Below are 27059 nucleotides of genomic sequence, written 5' to 3'. Positions count from 1 at the left end.
CAACAAACTCCTCTTGTAATCCTAACAGAAAAAGGAAATGTCTTCGATTTAAATAAAATGGTACAGAAATGAAGCTCCAGAGCAGTGCCTTCCAAGCATCCTGCTCTGCTGCAAAAATCTAAATGGATTCTCACTATAGCTAATTGATAATGTAAAAATTACTCGCCAGTTATTTTTTTTTTCAATCTGTAATAGTTAATTTTTTTGCGTGTGGAAATGTTGAAATTTTTTGCATATTTGTGGAAATAATAATAAAAGGATAATCAAAAAAGTTTAGAAATAGAGCATGGAGCGTGGAGTTGTGTGAGGATTCGAACTCCTCACTCCCGCTGTGTAACATGGGATAAGCCACTAGACTTCTTGGAGCCTTTTATTTTTCCTTCTCAGTCAAAGAGAATGTAAGACCCGGCGATCCCTCCCTTTCCAACTCTAAATCTTCCAGGATCCTCGGCAGACCTGTTAGGATGGGGATCTAGGTTGGAGAACTCCCAAACTTCCCCTTTCTCACTTTCTGGCTTTTCCCTCATTTCAAACGCCCGCCCAAGTGGTTATTCTGAGCTTCCTAGCGGGCAAACCGCTGCTTCCTTCTCATTGGTATAACTTCCTGCCCGTCTTCTCGGCCCCGATTCCAATTGGTCCTATTTGAAAGTCCTCAGGGTCCCGCCTTCTGTCTTGACTGGCCTATTCGAATAGGACTCCGCAGTCGCTCATTGGATTATCTGAGACTCCCGCAGTGATTGGTCGCTCGTGGTCGCCAGGGTGACGAGATCAGAGTGATGATTGGTCACTGTGGCTCGGGCGGGCGGGGAAAAAATAGTTTTGAAAGGAGCCCGCGTAACGGACCCTAGTCTTCGGCGGGTTGTGTCGGCACTTTTTCTTAGTCCCTCTGTCTTCTGATCTCTTCAGTCATTTTCGCTGCCTCTCCTCATGGCCGCCGGCATGGAGGATCTATCGCCTCTACAGGTGAGCATAGGAGGCCGGAGTGCGACTTCCGGCTCCGGCGGCCGCTCTTCACAGGGCTCCGGCCCGGGTTGGATTAGTTAGTCCTTGGCCTTGCCAGGAGCCCTCCCCCACGTTCCTGACAAGGGACCCCAGAGCGATGACCCCCGACCTCCGCCCCTGGGTGGGTCAGGGGTCGCCGCAGGCCTAGTCGGGACTCTGGGTTGCCATAATCTCGGAAACCGCCCAATTAAAGGGTGAAGCGTTTTAGTCATGCAGTGCCCCAGTGGTGTCGAGAGGCCCGGTGACTGGGGCGAACGCTTTGGCGAGAAGGTAAAGCCGGTCAGTCTATTCACAAAGAGCCTCTGCTTTGGCCGGGCTCTTCCGCCGCAGGGGGGGAGGGGAAAAGGGGGGAAGAAGGTTCCAAAAGAGGCAGACAAGATGCAACCATATATAGATAGATAGATATTAGAAGGCACAGGAAGGTGTGCTGAGGAAGGCTTTTTGTAAAAGATGGTGCTTGAAGGAGCTGGGGGAAGGGCAGAGGAGAGAGGGCTTGGGGACGGCGTGGATTGCCCTGCTTCTGCTTGTTGTCACTTCAGGGGCCCCTTGGATCCCGGAAGGGTCCGCCCCCGTCCTCCTGCCCTTGACTGACTCCCTGGGGCCGTTACTGAGATCCCCGATGCTCTTTGACTTGGCTTCCGTGTGACAGAAGAGGAAAAAACCGGCCCCAGAGTGGTTGGGTCCTGATTGGGGAGAGCTGAGTTTGTTTTTTAACACAAAACTTCCCTCCTTTCCAGTCGCTACACCTGTCTCTCTTCCGCCCCTCCCCCCATCTTTTTAGCTCTATGCTTGTAAAAGCAAAGTGGCTTCTAACTGGTGACTGACCTGAATTCCTGACTCAAAGCCCATGTGTGCACGAGTAGTATTGGACTGGTTCGTGCTTTAAGCTTTTTAATATAGATCACAAACAGCGTTATAATTTCAGTTATTCCAGATCACCTGTATAGCATGTAAACCTTTCCTGTGTTTCCCAAGTCAAGATTGATTCATAATTTGGATACGTCTGAAATCATGCAATAGTTTTTCTGTTATAGTAGGATTTTTCCATGTATATATGCTCATATTCATGCAGGTTTTCCTTTCCATAAAGTGAATATCAGTGTTTTCAAAAGAAAATGGATGTGGGGTCTATTCCTTGATTGGAGACCTATACAGTTTTGCAGTCTTTTTATTACTCAAGGTTTTGTTCTTGATGTTTTTAACTGCTAGGATTCAATGATCATCTCCTAAATGTACTAGCAATGTGTTCAACTGCAAATTTTACCCTTAAATATTAAAGTGTTACTTGGCATTTTTATTCTATTTTCCTTTCAAGACTATTATTAAAAAGCTTTTTCTATCTCCTTTTTAAAAAAATTTTGTAGCCTGTAAATGAAAATCTACAAATTAATAAAATAAAGAAAAATGAAGATGCAAAGAAAAGATTGTCTGTTGAGAGGATCTATCAAAAGAAAACCCAGTTGGAGCATATTTTACTCCGTCCTGATACCTATATTGGTTCTGTGGAGGTTGTGACCCAGGTAAATAAACAAAATTGATCATGTGCAGTTTGATATTTATTTTTCAGCCTTTTTCTTTCCAGGTTTCCTTCTCCCTTTTATTTTACCTGTATTTGCTATGCATAGCCAAATCTCAAAATTTTAATCATAAAAACTTTCCATTAAAATATATTTTGTTAGTCTTCAACTTAGAAAACATTAAATGTTTTATTTAATTGTGATGCATAGTTTAGAGAATAATAAACTGACTTTCAAAATGTCTTTATTTTATTCTAGCAAATGTGGGTTTATGATGAAGAAGTTGGACTTAACTACAGAGATGTAACTTTTGTTCCTGGTTTATACAAAATTTTTGATGAAATTTTAGGTAAGGAAGTTCAAATAAAGAATAACTCAAATCCATTTCAACTAAAAATTTTTGCACACTAAAAAAAAATTTCTAAACTCATTATAGCTTAGAAATAGTCCATGTCAAAAAAATATGTAGTGTTTGGCCTTGCTTTAATCTTAATATAGATCTCATTTTTAATGCCTTTCAACAATCTGTAACCAAAATGGATGTAGCATAAACAGTGGTAGTGCTGGTGATGGCAGCATTAGTAGTGAAGACGGCGGTTAAGCTGGGCTTCAGATGGAGATTTCTGGCTCAGAATTAGTCTTTGTTGCATGTAATCAGTGTTTTCTCAGTTGAGTTCAAGTTTTTCTTTAGAACATAAGTGTATCTTTTTGAAAACAGATTTGAATGTCTAATAAAAGTTTTAATTGTTTTACTCTTTTAGTAAATGCCGCAGACAACAAGCAGAGGGACCCGAAAATGAATTGTATTAAAGTCACAATAGATTCGTAAGTCTCTTTTTGGTTGACATATTGGATAAGCAACTAGTACATCAAAATAAACCTTTTTCTTTCTCCTATTTTATTCATAATGGTCCATTAGGTAATGTTTTAGTCTGGCTGCCCAATTTAATAAATGATCCTCTCCAGAGTGGGACTTTCTCAAAGAGTGTACATAGGCCACTAGCCTTCTGACTTTTTATATTTTCCTATTAAGGAAATGTTATAATGACCAATTGTGTAAACTATCCTACCTTATAGCTGTTCCACAAATTATATGAAATACTTTCTCCCTTCAATATATGATATGTCTAATAATATCATTAAGTATTTAATTGCACTAAAACGTATTTTCTCTTCTCTTAAAATGTTGCTTAGAATAATACAATAAAAACAAAAAATTTCCATGTAGCATTATTATGATTATTGATGGGTTAGTTACTGTGTCTCAATAGTTGTCCTTGGGTAGTAGGGTAGAGAAAGGATATAAGGGGGAACTGGCAGGAAGGATGTACGCATATAGGTGACCTTTTTTTAAAAAGCTACAAAATATTTTTCCAGGTTTGTCTTTTTTTCTTTCCATTTGGCATATATCATATCCCCTTTCCCTGTTTACCCTAAACCATGACAGTGTTGCATATTTACTTAACATTATCATTGTCAGCACAGGTGTTGGAAAGAGTTGAGTTTTTTGGTACATTTTCCTGCCTACACAACATTGAGAATGCTCATGTTTCAACCAGTTTCCCTTCCTAAATAGTTTACTGGGTTTTGTAAGAAAGCAATTATGATGTTATGGGATATGAGAAATCCATGACTATAAAATATATAACAAATAACTCCTATAAAATATTTGAACTTAAAAAATAACAATTATAAGCAATATGTTCAGCCTTTTCTAATTTTAAATAAAAATTTAAATTTCTTTTTCACTAGGGAAAACAATACAATTAGTATCTGGAATAATGGGAAAGGTATTCCTGTTGTAGAGCATAAGGTTGAGAAGGTCTATGTGCCAGCTCTTATTTTTGGACAGCTCTTGACTTCCAGTAACTATGATGATGATGAGAAGAAGGTCACTGGTAAGATATCTGAAAATTCACCAAACTGTGACTAAAAATTATATTTTTTTAAGCTCAGTCTTTTATCAATCTTTATTAGTTTAAAGAAAGATGGAATATCAACTAGTTTAAAAAATGATTTTGCTATAAACCAGTTGCTTGTGTATTTCAGATAAAAGTATAGCTACATTCAGGCTATGTAATGATTTAGTTGAGAAATGGGTATTGAGGGGAATTAAAGTGCAATTTATCCCTTTATTTGTCTTTTTAAAAACACAGGTGGTCGAAATGGATATGGAGCCAAATTATGCAATATATTCAGTACCAAATTTACAGTGGAAACTGCCTGTAAAGAATATAAAAAAATGTTCAAGCAGGTATACATCAGACCCTTATTTTTTATAACATATATAGCTTAAGCTTATAAATTATAGCTTTTTGAGAATAGATAACTAACCTAGATCTTAGAATGATAAAATTGTTGAACATTCATTAAGAGTTTCTTAAGCAAAAGACTTTATATGATATTGTATAATTCAGAAACATTTAAACAACTCCTAAGATTTTATGAAATTAGATTCATTAAAATGACTTCTTTGTGTTTAATGTGTACTAAGGTTCATGCATCATTCTGGCATATTTTTATCCTGGTAACATTTATAATGCAATTTGAAAGGGTTTTTACTAACTTAAAAAATTTAACTTCCACAGACCTGGATGGATAACATGGGAAAAGCAGGTGAAATGACTCTCAAGCCCTTTAGTGGAGAAGACTACACATGTATCACCTTCCAACCTGATCTGTCAAAATTTAAAATGACAAATCTAGACAAGGATATTGTTGCTTTGATGTCTAGAAGAGCATATGATATTGCTGGTTCTACCAAAGATGTCAAAGTCTTTCTCAATGGAACTAGGCTGCCTGTGAGTTTTTGTTTTTAAATAGCCCTTCTTTCACCACAATGTAACCCCTTAAATTATTTATTTTTAAGTTTGGGAGTTTAATGATTTGGCCTCGTATCACTGGATTTATAAGGAATCCTCTTGATCATTGTGCCCATTTTAATTTGCACTTCACTGGAAGAAACAAAATAATTACTATTATGTTGGTACAGGTAAAAGGATTCCGTAGCTATGTGGATTTGTATGTGAAGGACAAATTGGATGAAACTGGCAACCCACTAAAAATTATCCACGAAGAAGTAAACAACAGGTGGGAAGTATGTTTAACTATGAGTGAAAAAGGCTTCCAGCAAATTAGCTTTGTCAACAGCATTGCCACTTCCAAGGTAATTTTCTTATATTTAAATGGGTCATTTAATCTTTTGGCAAAGCATTTTTGCTAATATCTATTTTTAAAAATTAGCTTATATTAATATGTGGACATTTTAGTATTTATTAAGCTAAAAATACAGTAACCAGGAATTTTTAATGTCTTAATGGCCTGAGACTATTGGCTTCTATGTTTTACTGTTTTTTCTCTGTAGGGTGGCAGACATGTTGATTATGTAGCTGATCAAATTATAAGTAGACTTATTGATGTTGTGAAGAAAAAGAACAAAGGAGGTGTTGCAGTAAAAGCCCATCAGGTATGAACACTTTGGTATTGCTGTGGAAAAGATGAGAGAATAGTAGAAATAACTCTCCTAAAGTCATATAATTGTGCTAATGACAAAGATATTAGATATTTACAAGGACCCCAATCTATACATATATGTACCCATCCTATATGAATTGTCTATGTTCTCACCTAAATTTGGCACAGAGGTCCACTCTGTGCAAAAGATTTGTCCCCAATTTCTCCTCATATCTTAAGAATATTACTTGAGCATTTAGTCTGTTCACCTTACTGTCTTTGTGTTATATCTTTTTTATATTTATATTATTTATGTTATTTTATATATTATATTTATTTATATCTATATTATGCCTACAACATCACCAGTAGAATATTGGCGTTTGAAAGATGGGCTTTGATTTCTAAGAGAAGGCTGAAATTATTAAAAGAAACTTTATAATTTCCTGAAAACAATGCAGCCTACTTTCCTTCTCTAGTTTAAATATATACATCCAGTATGTCCACTTGTCCTGCATGTTTTAGAAACACATACAATGGACAGGATCTTTTAAGTATTTTTTATAAGGCATACATGAGAACAAACTGAGGGCTAACCCAAACATGCAAGTATGTACATATTATGTATACTAGTTTGAATGAATTTTTAATTGATTAAATTTTACCGCAGGTGAAAAATCATATGTGGATTTTTGTGAATGCCTTAATTGAAAACCCAACCTTTGACTCCCAGACTAAGGAAAATATGACTCTGCAGGCCAAGAGCTTTGGTTCAAAATGTGAATTGAGTGAAAAATTCATCAAAGCTGTGAGTTGATACCATTATAAGGAGTGTAAATGGCCTTTTAAGAACCATATCTCAATTTTAAAAAATTATATATGTTACCCACTCTTTTAAATATCATGCATAATTTTTTCTATTTCAGGCAATTGGCTGTGGAATTGTAGAAAGCATACTAAATTGGGTGAAGTTTAAGGCCCAAGTCCAGTTGAATAAAAAGTGTTCTGCTGTTAAACACAATAGAATCAAAGGAATTCCCAAACTAGACGATGCTAATGATGCAGGTATGCATTTGATAACATTAGATCATTTGGAGCAATAGATTTCATAGTTAAGCTTATAAATTATAGCTTTTTGAGAATAGATAACTAACCTAGATCTTAGAATGATAAAATTGTTGAACATTCATTAAGAGTTTCTTAAAGTAAATTATTCAATAGCAGGTCCTAGCTAATGTTCCATCAAAATTATCTTTTTGTTTGTTTGTTTGTTTGCTGAGACAATTGGGTTAAGTGGCTTGCCCAGGATCCCACAGCCATCAAATTATTTTTTAGCACAAAACAAACTCCTGTCTCTTAATAGAAAAGAATACTTCAAAGAAGTCTTCACACATAACAGGATGTGTATGCATGGTTCTTGACTTCTGTTTTGGCTTAGCAAGGTCATCACTGAATATTATTAGTTTTGTGAAAAGCCATCTTTTCAGAGAAATATTTTAAGATTTTAAAAAAATTATCTACTTCCTATCTGATTGAAAAATATTTTAATAATCTCCTGATTTAAAATTTTAAAGGCTACCAAATGTGTCACTATATTATTAAGAAGGCTTACAACACTAGTGTCAACTGCCAGGATTAATTTCTTGTGCAATTTGTTATTATAGGCAGTAAGAACTCTACAGATTGTACACTTATCTTGACTGAGGGAGACTCAGCCAAAACATTAGCCGTTTCTGGCCTTGGTGTGGTTGGGAGAGACAAGTATGGCGTTTTCCCCCTTCGAGGAAAAATACTCAATGTACGAGAAGCCTCTCATAAACAAGTAAGTGGAAATACTTTTAGGATCCACTAACTTTAATTCAGGATTTATTGTTGGTTTAATATTTCTGCTTTAGATGTTTGAAAATATGTTTTAGATTGATTTAACTTAAAAATAGAAATTTGTAGCTTCAAATTAATAATCTCCTGGTTCATTAATATTTAGTAACAAGAAACATTAGTGTTCTAGCTAGTGTTTTAATGTAAGGAGTAAAAAGTCTCAGAATCACAAACTAATCACATGAGAAGCATTTTAGCCCAAAGAAAAAGGAAAAGTATGATAAAATTAAGATAGTGTGACATAAGCAGAGTACTACTTATGCTAAGTAAGCTGTAACTAAATTTAAAACTTAATTTTTTTTTTTTTTTTTTTTTTTTTTACCATTGTATGTGTCTTTTCCAGATCATGGAAAATGCTGAAATTAACAATATCATTAAGATTGTGGGTCTTCAATACAAGAAAAACTATGAAGATGCAGATTCATTAAAGAGTCTACGTTATGGAAAAATTATGATTATGACAGATCAGGTTAGAGTCAATATGAAATATATCTGATAAAGTAAGCCTTATTTTTGCATGTCTGTCTAAAGTTATTGTCATCATCATGATTAATCAGATTTTATTAGGGTTTATAGGATGAAGTGTTATGTTTATATTCTTAAGTACCTCTTGTGCATAGTTGGAATAAAAGGATAGTAGTTACAGTGATCTTTCAATGAATTCCCAGATGAGGAATCTTCCTCTACTAATACAGACTGGCACATTCTCTGAAACACTAAAAATACTGAAAGTGTTAAGTGATTTTCCTAGGGTCACAAAGCGAGACATATAACTTGACATATAACTTGAACCTAGATCTTCCATGTATCTTTACATCCACTACATTACACTGCTTCTTATGGATTGAGATATTTATTTTGTTAGAAAATGGCCTGTGTGACCCTGGGCAAGTCACTTTAACTTAATCCCAATTGCCTCAGAAAAAAAAGAAAGAAAGAAAATGGCAAGAGAGGGAAGCTATTTAGAACAATCAAAATTTAATCTTGTTTTACCATAATCAAACTTTGTCTATTATGTGCCAGACAGTTATGTTAGAATTGGGGATGTAGAAGCAAAGATGAAGTAATCCCTGTTCCTAAGAGGTTTATTTTCTATCCAGGGAAAAAACATTCACTCAAAGTAAATTTAAAAATATACACTAAAACTTAATTGTGATGGTAAATATTTAGGCTTTCAAACATCTCACATTATTTTTTGGTGAATTAGAGTTGGTATTTTTAAGTGTTTTTATTTCTCTGGAATTATTGACTTTTTAAAATGTTTTTGGAAAATATTCTAAAGTAGATTATATTTTAAATAGTTTCAAAATATCTTTGTTCTATGTTTTAATTTAAAGTTTTTTTTTTAAAGGATCAAGATGGTTCTCACATTAAAGGCTTGTTAATTAATTTCATCCATCACAATTGGCCCTCTCTTCTGAGACATTGTTTTCTAGAGGAATTTATCACTCCCATTGTAAAGGTATATTCAGTTTCTAAAGTAACTCAACAAATTTGAATGCAACAAGATATTATTTTAAAGCCTTTACAATCTGTTGTATTCATCACAGGTTTCAAGAAATAAGCAAGAATTGTCATTTTATAGCCTTCCTGAATTTGAAGAATGGAAAAATTCTACTGAAAATCATAAAAAATGGAAAGTCAAGTATTACAAAGGTATAGAATAAATCTTCTGGTGCAGTGCTGAATAAACTAAGAGACTGTTGAGCATTTTAATTATGCCTTGTTATTTTTTCCCTAATTTCAAATGAACTTATTTTATACTTGAAGGCAAAATGTGCCTTAAAATAAACATTTTGTAAAATTGTATTTATTCCTCATTCCTGTAAATACTCTAAAAGATTCAAAGTTTTAATTAATACTCTGTTGGTTTTTGTAGGTTTGGGTACCAGTACATCAAAAGAGGCTAAAGAATACTTTTCAGATATGTCTAGACATCGAATCCAATTCAAATATTCTGGCCCTGAGGATGATGCTGCGATCAGCCTAGTAAGTTATATTGTATGGATTTCTCATTCTAAAAACCGTGATTATTCTAGTGAGAAGCTTCTGATTAGGGGTTAATCTAAACATGTACTTGTTTTTCTCTTGGGAGCTTTTTTTTCTATTCTTCAAGTAAGCAACCAAAATCCTAGAAATAAGTTGATGTACTTCAGAAAAAAGATTAAAACAGAATTATTATGAAACTTTTATAATTCACAGGATTATAGATTTAGAACTAGAAGATATCATAGAGGCCATCCAAACCAACTCGTATCTTTTTATTTCTTAATTTATAGGCCTTTAGTAAAAAACAGATTGATGATCGAAAAGAATGGTTAACTCATTTCATGGAAGATAGAAGACAGAGGAAGTTACTTGGCCTCCCTGAGGTAAAATATTTTTAATCATGTCCTATAAAGTTCGTCATTTTCATTTTTGTTGTTTTTGTGGGTCTAGAAATGAGTTGATTATAGCAACTTTGAGTCATTTAGCTGTTTGTTAGATCAAACACTACTCTGGGTAGGGAAATCAATTGTGATTTAGCTGAATGTATGAAGGTCACTGAAATGGCCAGGTTGAGAATAAGAGATTCTAAAGCAGTTGTTCATTATTATCTAATGTGTAGTTGATTATTTTATCCTTAATCCACATGCAGAGTGAATTTTTCTTCATAGTATTTTTCTAATGGGTTACATTGAAAATATAACATTAATCTTTCCCACTTCATTTAGTATGCTCAAGAATAATAAGTTAGGATTATTGGGTTCTTGCTTTGTTTTATTTTATTTATTTATTTATTTTTACTAAACAATTATTCTGTAGAATGCCTTTGGTGAATAATCATCCTCTTTTTTTTGGTCCCTCAGGATTACTTATATGGGAAAGCTACTAAGCATCTAACATATAATGACTTCATAAATAAAGAACTAATCTTATTCTCAAACTCTGATAATGAGAGGTCCATTCCATCAATGGTAGATGGTAAGTTGATCCGCTTTACTGTAGTTAAATTAACAAGAGAAATAAGTTGGTTTGTATTGACGTTTATTATTCTTTTACATTTTGAAGGTCTGAAACCAGGTCAGAGAAAAGTCCTGTTCACATGTTTCAAAAGGAATGATAAAAGAGAAGTAAAAGTTGCCCAGTTAGCTGGTTCGGTAGCTGAAATGTCCTCTTATCATCATGGTGAAGTAAGAACAAAATCACAAAACACTGCTTTTTTGTTTCAAATTAGCTTGTAGTCAAATGGAAATACCAGAAAGAGTCTAAAATTATATCTAGATTTTAATTGATTGTCCCTTGTTAATCTCTTCTTGCTTTGAGAGTCAGCATTAGACCTGGCACAAAATAGAAGTTCAGTGATTATTATTATTACTCTGATGTTCTTGTTAATAATAGTGATAATTTTGAAAGATAGTATGGTTGTAAGTAATATAATTTCCTAAGAAAAATAATAATACACAGCAATGGTATCAAACTCAAATAGAAATGGGCACCACTAAATTGTAAATAAGGATCCCTACAGACCCCATATTGACCACATGTTAACGTTGTCTCTTTTGTGGTATACAGAATATTATGTCCATTTCTCAATATCTAAAACACTAAACAATAAATTTTGAATTAATAAAGCTTCACCATCTGTAATATTAATACAGCTTTCTTTAACAGAACATAGATTTGGTAATTAAAAATTATAGGGTTGTTTGTTTTTTTTGTGTGTTTTTTTTTCTAATTACAGATGTCATTAATGATGACCATTATTAATTTGGCTCAAAATTTTGTGGGCAGCAACAATCTCAACCTCTTGCAACCCATTGGTCAGTTTGGTACCAGGCTGCATGGTGGCAAGGACTCTGCTAGCCCTCGATACATCTTCACAATGCTCAGGTGCAATATACTTTTTGTTTTGGTTGAAATTTAGTAATTTCAAGTGCCATGTTTTATCAGAAATTCAGAAATCTAAATAAGTCATAATGTGTGTTTATGATTTGGGTGCTTCAATCAACATGACAAAAAATGTGATTTATTGAAAGTTTGGTACCCTGCAAATAGAACATACCAAGGTTATAGTCTGTAAATAGCAGCAAAAACTTAAAATTGATTTTTCAGCTTTTTGAGTTCAATGCCTTGGGATTTTTCTACAACTTTGCCTCCTTTTAGTAGGTACATTCTCCTTCTCAGACTCTACTTTTGCTGTTATTTAGTCAGTTTTCTTGTTATAGCTAATTTTGATGGCTCCATTTCTGTTATATATAGCCAGTCCTGTATGATTTTTAAAATAGCACTTCTTACCAAATAACCATGATTCTAATTATTGGTTTCATTTGCATTTCTGTGACAGTGCTATTATCAAATACTTAAAAAAAGTTTTATCTGTGTATTTTGTGTTTACATTACATTTACAGATTACTCCCATATCTCATGAAATATAAGATATCTTTTATAACACTAAAATAGTTAAATAAAATTAATATAGTGGTTTATCTGAAACATCATTCCACATCCATAGCACCTCCCCACCTCTCTTATTTTTTAATTAACAGAAGGAAAAAGAGATGTTTTCTCTCTCATCCCAATTCCTTTGAAAAAAGAAAGATAAATTACATATAACAAATAATGCATAGTTGAGCAAAACAAAGCCCCTCAGTGGTGCATATAAAACTGTGTGTATCTCATTTTGTACCCTAAATCCATTACTTCTCTGTAATTTTTGTCTAGTTTCATTATTTGTACTCTAGAATTCTGAATGGTCATTATATTGATCTTAGTAGTCTCATTTTTAGTATCGTGTGTGTATGTGTCTATGTCCCTTGAAACACCAGCATAATTATGCAATTTATCCTGGATTGTACAACATATATATATGTTTATACTGTACCCATAGAATCCTTCTCTTGTAAAGATAAAAGAATGCTATATTTTCTAATTTCTTTTTTGGGGACAAGCTACCAAATTAATTGGACAAATAAGAATAATTGCCAGATGAGACAAAACATTTTTACAACAATTGAATGAAATCGGAATTTTTGTAAAATATCAACATTTGTCGATTTCCCCCCAGCCCATTGGCTCGGTTGCTTTTCCCAGCAAAGGATGATCAGACTTTGAAGTTCTTATATGATGACAACCAACGTGTAGAGCCAGAATGGTACATTCCTATTATTCCCATGGTGTTGATAAATGGTGCAGAAGGTATCGGAACTGGGTGGTCCTGTAAGATTCCCAACTTTGATGTCCGAGAAGTTGTGAATAACATCAGGCGTCTAATGGATGGAGAAGAACCTTTACCAATGGTAATGATTCTAGAAGATTTAGGATCTAATTCTAATTTTTATCATTCATTTTAATTGTTCATGTAATAGAAATAATAAGCTAATTATTGATTATTTAAAAATGTGTTCACAACTTCTGTTTCCAAAATCTTTTAAGATATGAACCAACCTGTTTGGGCTTTTAATTTTTTTTTTCCCTATTCTTTAGCTCCCCAGTTACAAAAATTTCAAGGGTACAATTGATGAGCTGGCTCCAAATCAATATATTATCAGTGGTGAAGTGTCTATTCTAAATTCTACAACTATTGAAATCTCTGAGCTTCCTGTCAGAACTTGGACCCAGGTAAAATACTCTATATTTTTTAGTTTTGTGTTTAAAAGTAAATATATCCTTGTGATCGTCTCTCTCTTGTTGAATCATTTTACTTACCAAGAATGGGTTTGTTTTTCAGGTATATAAAGAGCAGGTTCTGGAGCCCATGTTGAATGGCACTGACAAGACACCTCCTCTCATAACAGACTACAGAGAATACCACACTGATACCACAGTGAAGTTCATAGTGAAGATGACTGAAGAAAAACTGGCCCAAGCAGAGCATGCAGGACTGCATAAAGTCTTCAAACTTCAGACAAATCTAACATGTAATTCCATGGTATGTTTGAAAAGTATACATACAACTTAAATGTTGTGAAAGATACATGATGCCTGTTTATTATATGGATTCTGTTTATATTGGACTTGAAAAATATCATTTGAGTAAAGTTGAATTAGTATATTAACATGTAAAGGGATAAACTACTAATGCAATATTTTATTTAGGTTAAATTCATTGAACCGGATGACATTACTTTTCAAGTATTTCTTCTATTCTGATTCCAATCTATGTTTTCTCATTTTAGGTACTTTTTGATCATGTTGGTTGTCTAAAGAAGTATGATACTGCATTGGATATCCTAAAAGACTTCTTTGATCTGAGGCTTAAATATTACGGACTGAGAAAAGAATGGCTTACTGGAATGCTTGGTGCTGAATCTGCCAGATTGAACAACCAGGCTCGGTTCATCCTAGAGAAGATAGAGGGGAAAATAGTCATTGGTATGTTACTGGAATAATGTCTTGTTAAAAGATACTACTGAGCATTCAAGATTAATTTCCATTGGACTTTCTTGTGATAAGAGATGTCTGGATTGATGTTCAGATATATTAATATCATGATTTGCACCAAAACTCATCCTCCTATTGATTGTGTTGAGTTTGATAGCTTTATCTGGTATTACAATTTATTAAGCACTTTATATACTTTTTTAATCTTCACAATATCTAGACAGTCCAACTATTATTCCTATTTTAAAGATAAAAAACTGAGTCTCACAATGGAAGTCACTTATTGTAAAGCTGTAATCTCATTTGATCACAAACCCTATAAGGTAGGTATTATAGCCCCATCTTACAAATGGGGAAATGAGGCACAGGATGACACAGCTAATATCTTAAGGCAGGGTAATAATCACACAGCTTTATGATCCTGTGTAAATCATTTAACTAGTCTTCCTAATCCTAGGGTCAAAACACTATAAACATTCTACCACAGAATTTAAAGGTAGAGACCTAGTAATTAGCTCAGTGGAAAATAATTGAAAATAAAAATAGCATGGATGAATGAAAATATATGGAGACATGAAAGAGAAGAAACTGTGTGCCTAGGACAAAGAAAAGGAGAGGGTAATTCAAAGGAAATTTCCATGAAATTGGGTTCAAATAATGAATCAGACTGAGGAGGAGCTGTTTTTGACACTAGAGAGAAAAGGTTCACCAAGCATTACCAAAGAAACTAAAGTATTAGTTATAGAGAGATAGGAAAGTATAGGAAGGACAGAAAAACACTGAGTTATACACCAAGCCAAACAAGCTCTAATTGAGTAAGGTAACTTTACTAAACTTTAAAAGTATTCTATATATAAGTAAAATAGTTTATATACATTAAAAGGACACTGCACTGTGCATAATAAAGAAGTTAATAATGGCAGTCTTTGGAAGAGAATCTCCCTAATAATCTGGTTGTGGCTTTTAGAATTGACCTGCCAAAGTAGCTGCCTATCTTTTATTTGTCTGCCTCAATAAAAGATTTATAGACTATTTCAAGTATGATTTCATTGCCCCCTTGTGGCAACTTGTATTTGCAAAGAGGACTTTTTTCACACCAGCTTATATATGACTCATATTTGAATTTCTAAGTTTTTAGTTAATATTTTTGGAGAGGAGGTGGAAAAATTGTCCTGACCTATAATTTAATTGTGAAAAGAACTGTCATGCAGGAGAGAGCTGCCTCAGCTGCTAGGATAGTAAATGATTTGCTCCTGTGCCTTGCCGAGGTAAAGACTATTTCTGTCAACTGTTTGGCTACTGCACTGGTATATAGTTCATACAAGATGATTTCTAATTTTTGTCTAATTCTACACAATAGGGAAAAGCTTATCTTATTCCTAATATTTATTTTTACTACATAGTTTATTAAGCTTATAATTATCATAATTTTCAAAAAAAATTTTTCCCCTAGAAAATAAACCTAAGAAAGAATTAATTAAGGTTCTGATCCAGAGAGGATATGATTCAGATCCTGTCAAGGCCTGGAAGGAAGCTCAGCAAAAGGTAATTTCTTGGTCAGCTTTTTTTATCTTTTGTTAAAAAACTTTAAAGTATCATTATATCTGAGTGTTGGCATCCCTTGTGAAAGTTAACATTTTAAAATCCCTTTTTAGAGTCCAGGAGACAATGAAGATGAAAATGAAGAAAGTGAAAATGAAAAAGAAACTGAAAAAGGTGATTCTGCCACTGATTCTGGACCAACTTTTAATTATCTTCTTGATATGCCTCTCTGGTATTTGACCAAAGAGAAGAAAGATGAACTCTGCAGGCAGAGGACTGAAAAAGTAGGTGTGAGAAAGGGATATTTTTTGTTTGTTTGTTTGCTTATAATATATATTACCTATACAGGGTGTTCCAAAAGTCTTAGTGCAATTTTGAGCTACAGTAAGCTTAAAACTATGCTAAAACTTTTAGGACGCCACCTATATACCATATTTGCAGGTTAGTGTATCTTTAATTTTCATCTGATTATGTAATTTAGGAGCAAGAACTAGAGACCTTAAAACGAAAAAGTCCTTCAGATTTGTGGAGAGAAGACCTGGCTGCTTTTGTTGAAGAACTTGAGGTATATGGGTTTTGGTTTGGGTGAGGATATGCATGGATGTTGAAGAAATGTGTTGTTTTCATAATCATCATTATAACCTGAGGTAGAAATAAAAAGATATATCTTAGGGTATAGTAAAGAGTCATACCTTTCAAAGAAATCACTAAATAATCATTTAGGATGATCAGATATGCCAGAAAATATAAAAATGTATACTGGGAATGAGGGGAGGATAGGACAGGACTTTGATTTAAAGTTTGAAGAGATGGTGGCATTTTCATGTGCCTACAGATAAGCCAAGTGGTTCAGTTGATCAAATGCCAGTCCTGAAGTCAGGAAGATTCCTTCCTGAGTTCCAATCCAGCCTCAGATACTAGCTGTTTGATTCTGGGAAGTCACTTAATCCTGTTTGCCACAGTTTGCTTATATTAAAATTTAAAAAATGGCAAAAAGATATTCGTTTCTTTGCCAAGAGAACCTCAAATGAATTGTGAAGAATTGAACATGAGCAAAATGACTGAATAACAAAAACATAATGGATGTAACACAAAAATGGAAGTAACGAAAGAGAATTGCCAACAAACCTTAGCTCTAAGGCAAGATGAACTTTGGGACTTAAAGAAACTCATACGCTTCATTTATGAGGACCATGCAAGTCACCTCCCACACTCCCTTACCTCCCACAAAATCAATTTTGCATATAGAGCTAACTAATCCTAGTGTAATTTCAGAGGATTCTCTAGTCCTTACCTTCACATTCACTTCACCACTGCCACAACACCATGAAAAATGATTAACCTACTCTGACCTGAAATTTCCTTTAACAAAAGAAAAAATATATATTTCCATGTTTAGCAATAAAAAGGCTTAAAATATAAATTACCTAAAGTAGGTATTCTAGTCCAATTTCCTCATTTTACAGAGTAGGAAACAAAACTCAAAAAACTTTAAGAGATTTATGAAAATCACAAATTTATTTAGAGCTAGTCCAAATCCCTTGTTTTCCAGATGAAAACATTTGAAAGATCTGTGGATCACATACATAAGACTTAGCCCTGTGGTTCTGTATTTGTCAGAACCATTGAGCAGTTCTGTCTTTTTATTCTTTGACACAGGAATTGGCCTATTAGAAAGTGAAGCTTATCATTTATCTTTTAGGTGTTAAATAAGGTCTGTTACATAATAAAGTTTCTTTTTCATAACCTTTCTTGTAGGTTGTTGAAGCCAAGGAAAAACGGGATGAACAAGTGGGTACTGTTGGTAAAAGTAAAGCTGGTGCGAAACCAAAGGCAAAGAAAGGTCAACTAGCAGAAATTTTGCCTTCTCCTTGTGGTAGACGAGTCGTCCCTAGAGTGACTGTAGAAATGAAAGCAGAAGCAGAAAAGAAAATCAGAAGAAAAATTAAGGTAATGAATGCATTTGAAGAAATTGGCAGCATGGAATAAAATCTGGTCTCAAAGTTTAAAAAGGTCGGGTTTGAGTTCCACCTCTGACATACTTAGACTAAGTGACTTTCCCAAGGCACTCTCAGTGCCTCGAGGGCAGCTCTGAAACTTGAATTATAGAGCAGATACTTTGGTAAGAAGGTATTCTAAGAGAATTTATCATCGAAATGAAATCAGTTTTATTCATCCATATCTCTTTTCTCCCATTCTCTCCCCCCAAAAAAGTTATACATGACAATAGCTTTTCAAATGCTACTTTCTTTTCCAAACCTCAGTATCATTGTGGTACTACTTGTTTTTTGATAGCTAAAAATTGATTAGTTATTATAGCATCTTTTATCCCTAAAAAAAGACCCACATATATAGGCATGCTTTATCCAGTAATAATTGGTTTCAGGAATGTATGTGTTAAGCAAAACAGCATTACAGAAAGTTAATTTCACAACACTGATATTGAATGCATTTGATGCTATTTATTAATGTGTTGAAATGTTGTGAGACATTTGTTAAGGCAATCTTATGGGTATACCCATAAGTGTTTCCAAATAAGCTTTCATTTGATTTGAAAATGCTTATTTAATAGAAAAATACAAATGCATGCTTTTTGAGATATTCTTTCTTAAAATAAAGCTTCTAAAAATGTATTAACTACCAAAAGATTTCTTCCCAATAAGTTGCTTTGATCAATACCTGACATCTAGTTAAAGTACCATTTCAATAAGCTTTTGTTGGGGAATCAAATCTGTACAAGACATGAACTATAGTAGCATCATACATTTAGAGGAACTCCCAGATATTGTATTCCATTTGTAATTATGAGACTTCCCTTTCTTAATATTTTGTTCTAGATTTTGAGGAGGTACAAAATTATTTGAGTTTATTTTCTAGGTTCATGGGTTTAGAACTGGAAGGGAAGCTTAGAAGCCATCTAGTTTAACTCTTTAATTTTATAGATATGGAAAATGAGACCAAGAAAGGGAAATTGATTTGCCCCAGTTGCCCAGACAGTAAAGCATATATCTATTTTTTCATGGAGATCATTCCATTAAGTAATTTATCTTCAGGATATCTTTTGTAACATTAATGACAAGGTTATGATTTCTCTGCAGTGTCATGCTAGCAAGCCATACTATATAGTCACTTTATCACTGTGCTTTACTATATGGAGTTGGCAAAACTTTTGACTTTTTTTTTTTTTTTATGTCTTTAGACTGAAAATATTGAAGAAAGTTCTCAAGATGACAGTATCGAACCAGAAACTCTGAAACAAAGACTAAACAAAAAACTTAAGACAGAACCAGGTAATTTATCTGCTAAGTCATATCTAACAAAGTACACTGGAGTTTTTGGACTTCTGTGCTGCAAGGGCTATCTTTCTGGGCAATAATTAATCACCTTATAATGACATCCATGGACTTTTTACATAGAATTTTAAATTTACAAATTAATTGTCCAAAAAGAAAAAGATTAAAGTAGTATGTTCATTATATCAGTAAGTATTACAAATCTCAAAACCTGATAAAAATGTAAATTCTTAACTCTAAAACTCAGAATGAACAAACACCATGGATAACATAGAAATAAAACATATTGTTTCTATCCCACAAAAATTTACAGTCAAACAAAATTTAAGACTAATACATAATTATGATTAGTATGAGGCTCTATAAGAAGGGGCTAAATTGAGTGACATAGAATAAATGCTATAGTTGTCTACAAAAAAGGAGACAGAATAAAATACTAAAGGCTAATAATAAAGTTCAAGAAAATGTTAATGAAAAATGGGAAATTTGAGCTTTGCATTGGGTATACACCAACGAGAATTTGAGTATAATCTGTGATTTTGGGGAGAAATTATTGAGAAATAAGTTTTGAAAGGTACCATCGGAGAATATCAAAAAGGATTTCTTTAAAGTCTTTAGGAAATTTATCCTGCCAGCAGCATATGCTGTCTAGATTGATAAGTAAGAAGAGGTTAAATTGCACTTAGAGTAATTTTTCTTTAACTGATAGGGATTTGGAGTAGAATGGTAGTAATCAGAATAGAGAGAAAGCTATATAAGAGGAAGACTCAATTGAATTTGGTGACTAAACTGAACGTAGAAAATGAAGAAAAAATTATTCACATATGTTTCTAAGGAATGGGTAAAAGTAATTAATTCTTTTCTACTTTTCCATCCTTTAAGGTACCAAACAAAAGAAACAGACCAAATTGCCATTCAAACCAATCAAAAAGGAAAATAAGAAAAATCCTTGGTCTGATTCAGAATCTGATACAAGTTGTAATGAAAATGACTTTTATGTCCCCCCTAGAGAAACTAAATTACGAAGGACAGCAGCAGGTAAGAAAAACTAATAAAGAAAATAAAAGTACTATGTTAATTGGAATGTGACTTTTATCTTAAAGCTTTAGATGGGCAATATATTGATAGAGTTGGCAGCAATGGAACCCAAAAATAGTTTTGTTACAGAGGAATACTCATAAAAGTTTTAGAAGAGGAAGCTGGAGAAAGTTGAGATAGTATTGCATTAAAAGAAGTTAGTGATCTTTGAATGCTCTTAGAAAAAGGTTTTTTCCAAACCATTCTCCAATTGATAAGTGGTCAAAGGATATGAACAGACAATTCTCAGAGGAAGAAACTGAAACTATATCCACTCACATGAAAGAGTGTTCCAAATCACTACTGATCAGAGAAATGCAAATTAAGACCACTCTGAGATACCACTACACACCTGTCAGATTGGCTAAGATGACAGGAACAAATAATGACAAATGTTGGAGGGGATGTGGGGAAACTGGGACACTAATACATTGCTGGTGGAGTTGTGAAAGAATCCAGCCATTCTGGAGAGCAATCTGGAATTATGCCCAAAAAGTTATCAAACTGTGCATACCCTTTGACCCAGCAGCGCTACTACTGGGATTATATCCCAAAGAAATACTAAAGAGCGGAAAGAGACATATATGTGCCAAAATGTTTGTGGCAGCTCTTTTTGTTGTAGCTAGAAATTGGAGGATGAATGGATGTCCATCAGTTGGAGAATGGTTGGGTAAATTGTGGTATATGAAGGTTATGGAATATTATTGCTCGGTAAGAAATGACCAGCAGGAGGAATATAGAGAGGCCTGGAGAGACTTAAATCAACTGATGCTGAGTGAAATGAGCAGAACCAGAAGATCACTGTACACCTCAACAACAATACTGTATGAGGATGTATTCTGATGGAAGTGGAAATCTTCAACATAAAGAAGATCCAACTCACTTCCAGTTGATCAATGATGGACAGAGGTAGCTGCACCCAGAGAAGAAACACTGGGAGGGGAATGAAAATTGTTAGCACTAATATCTGTCTGCCCAGGTTGCATGTACCTTCGGATTCTAATGTTTATTGTGCAACAAGAAAATGATATTCGCACACATGTATTGTACCTAGACTATATTGTAACACATGTAAAATGTATGGTATTGCCTGTCGTCGGGGGGAAGGAATAGAGGGAGGGGGGGTAAATTGGAAAAATGAATACAAGGGATAATATTATAAAATATATATATATATATAATAAAAATAAATAAATAAATAAAAAATAAAAATAAAAGAAAAAAAGAAAAAGGTTTTTTAATCAACATTCTAATTGTTACTCATTTTGACTTTTTGTTTGGGTTTTATAACAGCAAATACCAAATACACAGTTGATTTAGATTCAGACAGCGATATTTCAGATTCTAAAGAGGAACTTCAAGATGAAGATGATGATTTTATTCCATCAGATGGAAGTTCATCTCAAGTTAAAAGTATGCCAAAGTGAGTATATGAGCTCATTTGAATATTACTGTGTTGCATTAAGGTCTCCAAAAAGATTGTGGCTGGTACAGATATACTCCTACTTAACATTGCCCTAGGCAACTTCATGCAATAATGTCATTAATGCCTCATAATAAAACTATCTGTGCTACTTACTGGCACATCTTTTATCAATTGCCTGGGCTACAAATCAAATGATTGATGGTTAGTCCAACCCAGAGTTCGTTTGGGGAGTTATTTTCAAGACTTAATTCTGCCTCCCATTTCATCTATCATATTAAGTTTTTTGTACAATGAAACATTTCACTTAATAATATGACACTTTCACATCTGAAATTAATGATGTCAGGTGAAGTGCATATGGATAATGTACCAAACAGAACATATAATATTAAGTAATAATAATTTACTTAATACCCAAGTTACAGATAGTTACTAATTGCTAAAAACAATTTTATTCTAGAACAACTAAAGGACAAACTACTAGCAAAGAAGAGGAGCCACAGAAAAGTACCTTATCAAGTATGTGTGTGTATGTAATTAAAATGGTTGCCTTATGCTTTAAAAAAAAAAAAAAAAAATTGGTAAATTTTGCTGGTTTGCTTTGGTTAATCATAAAGTAATTCTGCTTTTATGTATAATGTGGTGGCATATAGAGAACTAAGAGAACTCTCAATTCACTCATATTTCTGTCTTGTCTTCTCAAGATGAGGTTGAGGACTTAGAACCTGAAGAGACTAAGAACTTGGCTCTGGCCTCTTCAAGCTCTTCTGCTTTCGATTTTCCAGTTGAACTTAAAAATACAGATCCAGTCTCTCAAAAAAGTGTCCCAGTGAAAAAGACTGCAGCCAAGAGTGAGTCCCAATATTTTAAATAACTTGTGCTGAGAATGCCTATTTAGTTAGCTCTCAGAAATCAGTTTTTTTAAAATATACACAAATCACATAGGATGACTACTGGAATTAATTTTTTCAGAAATGACAGCCTCCTTATTTTTTATAATGTAAAAAATAGTCACTTGAAATGAAGAATTTAATGTTAAGAGCCAGATGTTAGAAAGTCTTTGATAAGTTATTTCATTTGAGCCCCACTTTTCTTTATCGAATCACACTGCCCCTATCTTACACAGATTGTTTTGTGGGAAATGCTTTGTAAAGACCTTGGATCTGCAAAAATTCAAGCTTTTGTTATTTTTTTGTTTCTTATCATTTATTGCTGTAACAATTCTAAAACACTATCCTATTTGATTTTTTAAAACAGCCTTAATTTATGCCTGTTTTACAGATAGAAGAACTGAGTTTAGAACAGATAGGTAATTTGCCCAAAGTTTGTACTACTAGTGAAGCCAATATTTTAACCCAGGTCTTTTGACTTCCACTTCCAGGCTAGTGCTTTTTCCATTAATTAGATACATGTTAAACTCAACAAACATTAAAACACCTGATTCTTGTAAAGGGAGCAAGAAAAGGAAGCTGTGGCCAAAATAAGGGCTTTAATGTAAACTATTAATACATTACTTGGAAAAATAGGACAAAAAACTAGTTTAGAGTGAGGAACTCACTCATCCAAAGACTCAAATTCTTAATCCCAGTATTGGTTATTTCAGGTCAGTCTTCCACGTCTACAGCTGCACCAAAGAAAAGGGCAGCACCAAAAACAAGCAAAAAGGCCCTTGCCTCCAAAGGGTCTCCAGACTCCATCTCAGAAGCCTCTGAAAAGATAGTACCACCCAAAGTCAAGAAACCTCGCAAAAGGAAGCCTTCTAGCTCTGATGACTCTGATTCAGATTTTGGGAAAAGCTTATCAACAGCCAAGGCAGTGAAGGTAGGTATTTTGAAGTACACATGGGACCCAATTTGGTACTGGGTAGCTTGAGGTTAAAAGGGAAAAAGTTCAATAATAAAAACTTTTGACATTTATCACTTTAAGTTTTGCAAAGCACTCACTTCATTGAGCTTCACAACCCTATGAAGATATTCTGTCTTTAAAAATCTCATCTATCCTTGACTTTTGTACTACTTTCTTATTTTAACTTGCCACCATCTCACTTAATGTTGGTGTTGGCCTTTAAGTTAGCTGCATGAGATGTCAGTGTGCTAATTTCTAACATTTTAGAGCCTTTTAAGTTTTGACATGCTTACTAGTGGAGATAGACACTAGGACTCCTTTATTAACTTTGATTTCTGTAAATTTTTTTACTTTTAGAAATCCAAGAAGGTAGACGATGACTTCGAGATTGACTCAAATTCAAGCTCTATGCCTATGGCACCTCGGGCAAGACCTGGCCGAGCAAAGAAGCCTATTAAATACCTAGAAGAATCAGATGAAGATGATATGTTTTAAAATGTGGGATTATTTTTCATTTTAATGATACCAAAACTGCTTTTGAAGTTATTTTTCTCTGAAACCATTTTAGTTTCTTTCTCTGAGAATAAGTCTATCTCTGAGAGTATTTTTGATCAAAAGCTACTGAGATTTTGCCACAATAGCATGTTTAGTAGCAGTAAAGCTCCAGAGCTCTTAGCATTTCCTCCTTCTAAGAACTCAATACTGTATAATTGAGCAGTCACAAACATTATTTCATCATCCCCTTTTGTGTTTTGACTCCTCATGTTTATTTTAACATTTAAATCTGATAATAGTTTTGAAGCTGTAAATCCTCTCTCTTGATTTATTAGTTTTATGAGTATTTAAGTTGGCTAAAAAGTACCACATAAAAGTTAATTTCCCATCATTGACTTATACATTGTGCAAACAAGAGAGAAAGGTACTTTGGCTTCCAAAGTATGGATTTAGTGGAATTGGAATAATTTGTTCATTCGGTTTTATCATTTAGTTTTAGAAGTGGGCAATGTTTTGCCAAATAATCCTTTGATTTTATAGATCTTCTAGCTAGAATATTCCCCTTCCCAAAGTACTTATGTGAATATATGTCTACATGCCGCTAACAAGTCAGTATAGTGAAAAATTAGTCAGATTGGTCATAGAGAGAGTGCATTCTGTACAAAACTATTGATTGGCTGAAATTTTTATATGGCAACCCCTTTGTTACAGTGTTGCATACTGCTACTCTGTAGAAATAGATAGTGGCTGCCTTGGCATCAGGTTTTTCTAGGATAGGGTCCAAGGTAGCATGGGCATTTATTTTGGAAGGCACTTGTCTCAGTAATTTAGAGAGGATCCTCAAAGATAAATATGGTGACATATTGGGAATTAACCATAAGAATTTCTTTCAGCTTTTGAAGCCCTTTAGCTTGTTGTATATAATTGTCGCATCTGTTTATATTATCTGTGAGTGGTGTTCTCTAAGTGTCTTTGTAAATATTTGCTATGTTTTCTATGTAGTTGAATTAAAATCATTTTTGTACTTAAAAAAGTGGTCAATGTTATATTTTATCCATTATCATATATTTTCAGGGAACTACATGTCAGAAAAGGACAGTCTTTCAAAAATGATGCCAGAGATTCTGCCCTTATTTACAAGCATTTAGGGTTTTTTTTTTTTTAATAATTTATTTTTCCAAATACATGCATAGTTTACAATATTCACCTTTGAAAATAAAATAATTTTGGCCATAAAAAATTTACTATGGTAACGGAAATTCAAGACAAAAATACAAAAGACTTAAAAACATCTATAAATAAAGCCTCAAAGAAAATTATGGATTAGACACAAGCCAAACAAGAATTCCCCAAATGAAAAGTTTTTAGAAGAAAATATTTTTTAAATGATAAATGGAGAAAGGGCAGGATGAGAGCTCTGCAAGAAAATCACTAACTAAAATGGGGATGATGATCTCAAGAGTTTATTGTTGTGAATAGCACTTTGTAGATCAATATGAACTTGTGAATTATTCTGAGTAAAAGATATCAGTCACTAACCCCTTATGAATTATTTTCCAATACTTAATAAACCAAGCTAAGGGAAGAGGAGTTTTTAGAGGAACATAAGAATTTTGGAGTGGTGGTAAAAGAAGGGCAGTTGAACTGAATGGCCTCTGATTTTACTTCCAATTCTAATTTTGTAATCCTGATCAGGCAATAGGCTCTGTATGCCTTAAGGTTAGTGATGTGCAGGATATAAGTGAAGTCCAACTCTATTTCTTCAAATAGTATAAAAGTGAAGACAGGTGCAAAATTGGATTGTTAAGCCATTAGCTTTTCAAGGTAAAGTTTCATTAAGTGGTCTATAGAGCAAAGCTGCTTAAAAGGTGGATCGAGACCCCACATAGGGTCAAGTAACTGGATGTGGGGGGTCACAAAAAATTTCTGCACGCACAATAACCAAAAATTAATTCAAAAGCAAACGTGTAATGATTCCAAGGTGTTTGTGGCAACATTTGTCCATGTTGCATTACACTACTCTACAGCCTTGATTCTGAACTTGCAATATGCACATAAATTTCTTTATGACTTATCAGTAAATGTTTGATTTGTGTGCCTGTTTTATATACCTATATGTAAAAATTTCTCAGATGAAAAGGAATCATAAGTTAGAGAAAGTTTAAGAAGCCTTGCTATAGAAAATATGGTTCAATAAGCATTTAGCTGCTTCCCATGTGTAAAGCATTTTACAAGGCAGACAAAATGAATAGTCCCAGCACTTAAGGAGTTTATATTCTACTAAAGAATATAAATTTTACACTAATAAGTAAATATAATGTGAGAAAGAAGCAAGTAACAATTTGTGGGATCAAGACTGATATTGGAAATGATAAAGTTCTGAAGAACTCGAGGTTCCTAAAACATAAATGAGCTAAGAGTATACTCATGGCACTCTACTTTGGAAAAAGCAGGGAGACAGGCTACTGGAATGTAGAATGCATGAAGGGACGGAATGGGAAGACTAGAAAGGTAATCTAGAACTGGATGGTGAAAGACAGCAAATGCCATTGGTGAGGACTTTGTATCTAGTCAAGAAGCATTGGGGATCATTGTAAATCTCAAGAATTCAAATTATAGAATCAGATTTGTTACACAAAGGATAGATTAGATTTTACAGCTGCATCAATTCAAACAACTGTTAATATGTAATATTGGTCCATTACATTCATTCAAACACCACAATTTGTTCAGTCCTTCCCCTAGTCCATGGGCACCAGCTTTCCTCCCAGTTTTCTGCTTTTGTAAAAGTTACTGGTACAAATGATGGCTTTTCTTTTCCTCTTGTCTTCAACCTCCTTGTGGTTTATACTTAGTAGCGATGATGCTGTGGTATGTGGTATATACAAGTTAGTGATTTTTTTTAGATTAGTTGCAAATTGTTTTCTAGGATTTCCACAGCTCCACCAACATTGGAACAACATTAGTCTTTCCATTGCATTTTTAACACTGATCATTTATTTTTGTGCTTTATCACCCAGTTGATATTTGAGGATAAAGCCTTAAAGTTGTAAAGCATTTACATTGGTTTTATAAAATTTGCATTTTGCTTAATTGTGATGTCCAGGGCATTCTTTAATGTGATAGTGAATAGTTTGCCTATCCATAAAAAAGGAAAAGGACCCACAT

The 27059-nt window shown here is 33.8% G+C and overlaps 1 protein-coding gene across 1 annotated transcript; it reads left to right on the top strand.

Annotated features, from left to right (window-relative positions):
* The first annotated feature begins 819 nt into the window (after nt 1-819).
* Nucleotides 820-24924, top strand: TOP2A (DNA topoisomerase II alpha). The gene is made up of 35 exons (XM_074261450.1): nt 820-963; nt 2367-2522; nt 2778-2868; nt 3281-3344; nt 4272-4417; nt 4676-4773; nt 5108-5320; nt 5512-5685; nt 5884-5985; nt 6643-6780; nt 6899-7037; nt 7637-7794; nt 8194-8319; nt 9202-9312; nt 9401-9506; nt 9730-9839; nt 10130-10222; nt 10700-10814; nt 10902-11023; nt 11575-11723; nt 12898-13129; nt 13317-13451; nt 13561-13761; nt 14009-14204; nt 15667-15758; nt 15869-16039; nt 16237-16320; nt 17514-17705; nt 18955-19045; nt 19931-20086; nt 21419-21548; nt 22012-22070; nt 22256-22402; nt 23155-23372; nt 23754-24924. Exons 1-35 carry the CDS (start codon nt 928-930, stop codon nt 23889-23891), a joined length of 4689 nt encoding a protein of 1562 aa, XP_074117551.1. The 5' UTR covers nt 820-927; the 3' UTR covers nt 23892-24924.
* The last annotated feature ends 2135 nt before the right edge of the window (nt 24925-27059 follow it).

Source organism: Sminthopsis crassicaudata, chromosome 4 (assembly GCF_048593235.1).
Source record: "Sminthopsis crassicaudata isolate SCR6 chromosome 4, ASM4859323v1, whole genome shotgun sequence".
Taxonomy (NCBI): domain Eukaryota; kingdom Metazoa; phylum Chordata; class Mammalia; order Dasyuromorphia; family Dasyuridae; genus Sminthopsis; species Sminthopsis crassicaudata.
Note: the sequence above shows the minus strand (reverse complement) of the source record. Positions and strands in the feature narration are given on the sequence as shown.